The following is a 7,480-nucleotide window of genomic DNA, read 5'->3' as shown; positions in this document are numbered from 1 at the left end:
CATGTTTATAAGGCTCCCAGATGATGCTGATGTATGTGATCCATGGACCATGCTAAAAAACCATGTACCAGACCACCTGCCTACAAATCGTAAAAATAAAGCATCTAGCACATTGCCTGGCACATGGTTTGTGCTCAGGAAATAGTACGAGAGGCCATGTAACTGGTCCCAGACCTGCAAGAGACTTGAAGTTTGCTCAGTCCTGTGCAGTCTTGAGTGTGACATCTAGACTTCTCCTGGCCTTGCTCCTACCCCCACCTACCTGAAGAAGAGAATAAATAACAGCAGCAGCATTTTCATTTCGTAAGCACTGGTTTTATTGCACAGAAGCAATTTAAAGTGGACTCCAGTGGAAAAGTGCGCCCTGGCATGATTTAGTGGCCAGTGTCCAGACCCACCCACTCCAGCTCTTCCAGGATAGAGAGCTCTGGGCAAGGGTCTGACCACTCCTTTGGAAAACAGAAGGCATTTGGGAATAGGTTAAGACATCTCAAGCATAATGTGTTTCTAACTGCTCATTCATTATTGCGGTCATCTGTCAGTTGCACATACAGGAAATAAATGCACTTATTTGAAAAGGAGGGGGTAGTTTTTATAGTCAAGTGTTTACGTGTGGCATTCGGCATATATCACATTCCGCTACTAAGCTATCATAACATAATGGTCCATCGCCTGGGGAAGGTTTGGGGTATGGGGAGCAGGGTGAAGAGTGCCCTCTCTTGCTAACATATTGCTAACAGAAATTTCTGTTTGGTGAGGCAGGGCCCCATCATCTGAGCAGAGTTTCTCCTTAAATAAAGAAAAAGGGAGAAAAATATGAAAATTCATTAGGCCGGCCCTTGAGCTCACAGACCCTCCTGAGTTTCTTTGGCTGCTCTGGATGTTCCCTATCTCCCTACCTTACTTCTCCCCCTTGGTGGCCTTGTCTTCTGTGGCCTTCTCTGGAGGTTTGCTGTCTTTCTGGTCTGTGCTAGAGGATTTCTCAGCCTTTTCCGTCTTAGCTTTGCCAGGTGTGGGGGCCTCCTTGCTGAGGTCTTCCTTGGCTTGGGCCTCTGGTTTGGGTTTCTCTTCAGGCTTCTTGGCCTCTGTGGCCTTCTCCTCCTTGGCATCTTTCTTCTCAGGTGTTGCTGGCATCTCTTCCTTTTTTGGCTTTTCCGGCTCCTTCTCTGCTGCTTTGCTGGGTTCTTTGGCCTTGGCGTCATCTGGTTCCTTCTTGTCCACCTCAGTCTTCTCTTTGGGTTTGGCCTCTTCTTTCACCTTGGCAGGAGCCTCCTTCTCTGGAGTCACTGCTTTTTTCTTATCTTCAGCCTCTTCCTTCTTGGCTTCAACTTTGGATTCCTTGGGCTTCTCCACAGCAGGTTCCTTCTTCTCCTGGACTTCTGGCTTTGGAGCCTCCTTCTTGGGCACCTCATCTTTCTTGCCATCCTTCTCAGTTTTTGGTGTGCCTGGGGCTTTTTCTTCCTCTGTCTTCTTTGGTGGCTCTTTAATCTCCTGGGGTTTTTCTTCTTTCATGGGGGACTTTGCCTCTTCCTTCTTTGAGACCTCCTTCTCAGGAGCCTTGGACTCCTCCTTCACGGGAGATTTGACCTTCTCTGGGGACTTGATCTCTTCCTTTACAGGGCTTTTGGCCTTTTCGGGGGACCTTACTTCCTCCTTCACTGGGGTCTTGGCTTCTGGGGACTTGACATCAAGAATCTTGGCCTTTTCAGGAGACTTGGCTTCTTCCTTCACTGGGGACTTGGCCTTTTCGGGGGACTTGACCTCAGCTGATGATTTTGCTTCTTCCTTGACTGGGGACTTGGCCTTCTCTGGGGATTTGACCTCCACTGGGGACTTTGCCTCTTCCTTAATTGGGGACTTGGCCTTCTCAGGGGACTTCACCTCAGGTGGTGATTTTGCTTCTTTCATGGGGGACTTAGCTTTCACTGGGGACTTGACCTTCTCAGGGGACTTCACCTCAGCTGGTGATTTTGCTTCTTTCATGGGAGACTTGGCTGGTGACTTGGCCTCTTCCTTCTCTGGGGACTTGGCTTCTTTCTCTGGGGATGCAGCCTCTTCTGCTAGGGGAGACTTTGCTGCTTCTTCTCCCCCTTCTGCTTCCTCCTCTTCTACCCCTTCCTCCTCCTTGTCCTCCTCCTCTTTGGCCTCTTTCTCCTCTTCTTCAGTCACTTCTTCAGTCACTTGGATCTCCTCTGTCTGTTCCTCCACAATCACAGTTTCCTTCTCTGACTTTTCTACCATCTTGATCTTCTCTTCACTTTTGACTTTTATGTGAGTAGACGTGGAAGGGATTTTGGGGAGTCCTTCTGGAAGGGAGAAGGGACTTGGGCCAAAGCCAATCCGACACTCTTCACCTTCTAGGAGTTTTCTGCAGAATGGATGATGAAACACATTACTGTTAACTCAGCAGATTGATCAATGGCATCTTCCTGGTTTCCTCTGAAGGTCCATAGCATCCAATGATATGGACTTTGGCAGAGGAAAGAAAATAAATTGTGGGCACTTTGAGAATGGTGAAAGTCACTTAGCAAATCATCCCATGAACCACCCAGAATCCGCACCCCAATGGCATAGCTCTTGTTTAGTGTAGCTAACGCTACAGCTTATGAGATAAAACAATTTTTTTCTCTTGAAAAATGGCCCTCGAGAGAGTGCCTCCATTAACAAAAGTTACATTTATTGTCCCTCAACTAAAATGTTATTCAAGAGAAAGTTGGGAGCCTGAGCAAATAATTTCACACCTATAAATTTGGGTTTAAGAGGTCTAAGAATGTTCCTATTTGAATTTCAGTGGTCTCCTATCACCTTGTATTCTCATCCTCTTTGAGTTTTAGGATAGGGTGATGACAGCAGTTTCTACTCTTTGCTACTTACTAGATGTGTAACTTTGGCCAAGCCACTCAAACTCTATAAGCCTCAGTTTCCTCATTGGTAAAAAAGAGGGTCATAGAGTCCCTATAGCTCAGAAGATTGTTTCAATGACAAATAAAAAGGACCTGGAAATGCTTGCCTCAGAGTAAGTGTGTGGTTAGCATGACAGACCCCACAATTTTGTAAATTTAATAACATATAAACCACCCAGGGATCACATTGAAATGCAGATTCTGATTCAGTGTGTGTGAGGGGAAGTTGCTGAGATATATCTTCCTAACAAACTCTAGACTGATTGTGCTGGTTCATAAACCACACTTTGAGTAGCAAGACTACAGAATAGAGTCAAGACAACAGACTAGAGTCAAGAGGTAGGAAGTGAAGGGTCACCAGACAGCAAATGGGACACATCTTCACGGAGCCAGCTCTGCACCTTAGCAGGAAACTGTTAAGCTGGGTGGTCTCATGGCTTCTCATGGCTCCCATTTACTGCCACTGTACTCTGTGGCAGCCCAGTGGTACCTGCATTACTTGGATTAGCTCATGAACAGGATTAGCTCCTCCCAACAACCCATGATGTAGGTACTTTTATCATCACCCCATTTCATTTCCCCAGAAAAACAAATGATCAGAGAGAGCTAAGAAACTCAGAGAGAGAGAGTTGTAAAGGCCCCTGACAACTCACATACTTCCTTTCTCTCCAAAGCAGGTTGGCTAGATTTGGGGAGGGAGTGAGGAGCTTTAACCGTCTAAATCATTGTCAGAATAAAAATAAGCCACTCTCAAAATTTTCGTTTCTCAAAGCAGAATGATGGTTGCCAGGGCTGAGAGAAGGGAGGAAAGGAGAATGGGGAGTTATTGTTTTTTGTTGTTGTTTTTTTACAGCTATTTTATTTTATTTTTTAATTAATTTTTGATGGTGACATTCGTTAACAAAATCCAGTTAAGTTTCAGCTGTACGTTTTAACAATAAGGCATATATATATATTTACATTGCATTAAGTTTCAGCTGTACGTTTTAACAATAAGGCATACATGTATATTTACATTGGGTGTTCAGGGAGTTATTGTTTAATGAACACAATTTCAGTTTGAGATGATGAAAAATGTTTTGGAGATAGATGTTGGTGATGGTTGCACAACAATGTAAATGTACTTAATGCCACTGAACTGTGTATTTAAAAATGGTTAAAATGGTAAATTTTATGTTATATACATTTTACTACAATAAAATAAAGTTCTTTTTTATCTCTAAGACAGGCAGGCCGCCTCGCTGGGGGTTTGAAACTCAAGGCTTAGTTCCTCATAAGAATACAAGGGCTTACACCACTATGAAGGACCCCCAGCCCATCTCACCTGTAGGCAGCAATCTCAATATCCAGAGCCATCTTGACGTTGAGCAAATCCTGGTACTCTCGGAGTTGGGCCGCCATCTCCCACTTGGTGTTCCTCAGCTCCGCATCCAGTTGCTGGATGGCTTCCTGGGGAGGAGAAGTGACATGTGTCAAGAACTAGCCAATGCTTGGCCCTCAGCAGGTGGGGTGGGCTGTGCAAATGCAAAGCAGTCCCATGTACTCATGCTACTGGGCCCAACACCAACCCTGTCAAAGCTGTGAGGGTCTCCTTTGTGGACATGGAAACCACCTGGAGCAAAAATCCAGCCATGTATATAAATAACCTCAGGCTGGAGAATGGTCTGGAATGAAACACTAGATGCCAACAACAGCTGTCACTGGTCAGTGGGATGATAGGATTTTTACAGATCTCTTAAGCTTAGAAAATGCTCAGTGGGAACAGAGCCTTGTCTGCTTTGGCTCCCCAATTCTTCAAAGTGCTTGTCGCATAGTAAGGGCACCAGAAGCATCTGTTGTTGACAGTTGAAATAATACACAGAAGCACAGAAGTTAAATATGGGTTGAAGCTTCTCCCCTGATTCCAGGCCCACGTAACCAGTGCTTACAGTTAACCATTATGGCTGATTTTTATTGCCTCCTTTTTGCCTTCTCCATTTTCTAGTTTTTCAACCATCACCACATATTATTTTCATAAGTTCTTTAAAAGTGTTTTCTTTTGCTAGTTGTCTTTAACGAGGGAATCTGCCACAGCCTTCTCACGCTACCCCAGTCACAGACACTGGTTATTGTTTACTGACTGCACTGCGACCAAACCCTTTTGAGAACCTTCACACTCATCCTTTAAAAAGTTTATTTATCTCTTTAACCTTCACAGCTGTACAAAGCAGGCATTCTTTTTATTGTTTTCTTTTTCACTGAGGAATTCAGATTCAGAGAGGCAGATAAATTTCCTGGGGTCACACAGCTAGAAAGAAATATTGGTACCTGGTATGTGTCTGACTCCAAGGCCCATAGTCTTGACCACTGCAGCCCTGCTCAGAGAAGGGCAGTGATTTGTTCAGGGTCACCCAACCAGGTGAGGTAGTCTGACTCTCTGCTGTACCACTGCCTACCTGGTAGGATGCAATGTCGGCCTGATGACGTTCTTCTAGCTCAGAGCGCTGCCTCTCCAACGAGTCCTTGGTGCCTTTGAGCGCCTCTAGCTCTGTGGTCCTGGTCTGCAGCTGGCGCCGGTACTCAGTTATCTCCTCCTGTGCTGAGCGCATGGCATCTGTGTTCACTTTAGCTGCCTCTGATAGTCGGTCCAGTCTCACTGGGGGAGAAGGGAACAGGGCGCAGGGTTAGACAAACCTGGATATGGGTTCCAATGCCCACGTCCAGAAGGTGACACACATGGGTTGAGGACCTACTGGGTGCTGGATGCCATCTTGGATCCTTAACCTACCCTGTCATGTATGATAGGCAAATGACTATTGCCCTAGGCCACCCAGCTAGTGAGTGGCAGAATTGGGATTCAAAACTAGTATCTGTCTCACTCCAAAGATCAGACTCCGTCTCCCCCGATTCAGAATCTAGAAACCCTACAGGGCAGAGGAAGCCTCAGTTTCTGATCCTAATGCCTGGTTTAGCTCCCCAGCAAGGGCTGAAACATGACTTAACTTTGAACTTGTGGCTAAACAAGTTTATGAGCCTTTGACTTTTGAAGGCATGAAGGTACTTTAAGCCACCATGTAGCCACAGCAGCTTTCTGCTGTGCAGAGCCCAAGGTTGCTGCAGAGCCTACAGCCTGAGTGCCAGCTCCTCTGTCCCTTCTTCCACCCAGCTGCTCATTCTCTAGCACTGGAGCTCCTGAATCAATGGCAGCCATACCCAGCTCCTGTAAGCAAAGAGCTGCTGGTTCCTAGACCTTTCGGGGTCAGTGGAAATCTAGAGACTAGTCTGCATCCCCTGAAAGTGAACATCTTGAATCCTGAAATAGTGACACTCAGGGCCTGAGTCAGGAGGAAGAAGGGAAGCTAACTGGGTGGACCAGAAGTCCTGCGATGGTCTGCTTGTGTGAAGAGCAAAGCCCAAGAGAGCAAAGGGGTTTGCTCTGGGAGAAGCCTTGCTGCAGAGATGGGGGAGGGGACAGTTCTGCCACTGCAGAGGAGTGGAAAAGGAACAGGGAAAAGCTAAGCATCTAAATCGCAGTTTGCCTGGCTTTACCTGCTAGTGCTGAAAGAGATTTAGAAATCATCCTGGTGTGTGAGGATTCTTAACCACTGTGAATCAAGGACCCACTTGCAAATCACTGAGACCTCTGCACCTTCTCCCAAGAACAAGGCACAAAGTTTTACAGTTTTAGGGGGATCATGGAGATTCCTAGAGTAAGAAGCCCAGCTGGTCCAACCCCATCTTTCAACCCAAACAGAAATGAAAACCAGAGTAGGCAAGTGTTGGTCAAGGTCACCCTGCAGCTGCAGAAACAGCTTCAGAGCTGCTGCAGCAGTAAATCTAGCTGACTCAGGGCAGCATGAAGTTGGGGGAGGGGGACGGATTTGGGAGGCTCCCAGTTTCTCAGGAGAGGAGAGGGGACATTAAAGGGCTAACCAGCCACCTCAGTGTCAGTCACCAATTGGTTATGGTGATGTCCCTCGACCCTACCCCCGGAAAAAGTATGTGAGAATGCCCGCCTCTCTCCGCATGCAGTGGGGAGTAGCCTGATAAGGGTCAGAAGAATGGAATTCCCGGCAGTGTACAGGAAAGGGGGATGGGCAGTGTTGAACAGGGAAGGCAGGTTACTTTGAAGAGCAGTCTCCAGCGCCTGTGACCAGAAGCCAGCATTGATTTGGAGCTGTAGAGGGAACTTGATAGAAAGGGGCCTCGCAGTAGGGTTACCTAACCTTGATGGGGGACAGAGTTAAAGGACATAAGGACCCGGGAGGAGGCAGCCAAAAGAGAAGCCAGAGTTGGGAGGGGGTTGCAAGGTCCCACGTGAGATCCAGAGTTATTTATAAGGGGCATGCACTTTGCATAGGGAAGCTGAGAGGCGCACCCTCCAGTCCAGCCACCTCCACCGGGAGATCACCAGCGTCCCCTGATGTCACGCCACCCCGCCCCTCGCTGCCGTGACTGCAGGGGGCACCCCCTCTTGACTACCCCCGCGCGCTTGCGAACCTCGGAACCATTCCTCGGATTGCAGTGTGCTCTGCACCGCGTGGCCTTCGAGCTGCGCACGTATTTCGCGCAGCGCCGACGTCACATCGCACTTAAGA

General features: G+C 47.3%; 1 protein-coding gene across 1 annotated transcript in view; it reads right to left on the bottom strand.

Annotated features, from left to right (window-relative positions):
* Positions 1–293: 293 nt before the first annotated feature.
* Positions 294–7,480, bottom strand: part of NEFH (neurofilament heavy) — a 7,996-nt gene continuing 809 nt past the window's right edge. The window contains exons 1-4 of the mRNA XM_006904888.3: positions 7,383–7,480; positions 5,339–5,538; positions 4,228–4,352; positions 294–2,368 (exon numbers count right to left, since the gene is read on the bottom strand). The exon at positions 7,383–7,480 is cut by the window's right edge and continues 809 nt beyond it. Of these exons, the coding sequence (XP_006904950.1) occupies positions 901–2,368; positions 4,228–4,352; positions 5,339–5,538; positions 7,383–7,480 (1,891 nt within the window). The 3' untranslated portion in view covers positions 294–900. The remainder of the gene's footprint in view (positions 2,369–4,227; positions 4,353–5,338; positions 5,539–7,382) is intronic.

Source organism: Pteropus alecto, unplaced genomic scaffold, assembly GCF_000325575.1.
Source record: "Pteropus alecto unplaced genomic scaffold, ASM32557v1 scaffold190, whole genome shotgun sequence".
In the NCBI taxonomy this organism is placed as follows: domain Eukaryota; kingdom Metazoa; phylum Chordata; class Mammalia; order Chiroptera; family Pteropodidae; genus Pteropus; species Pteropus alecto.
The sequence above is the reverse complement of the archived record's forward strand: the minus strand, read 5'-3'. Positions and strand labels throughout refer to the sequence as shown.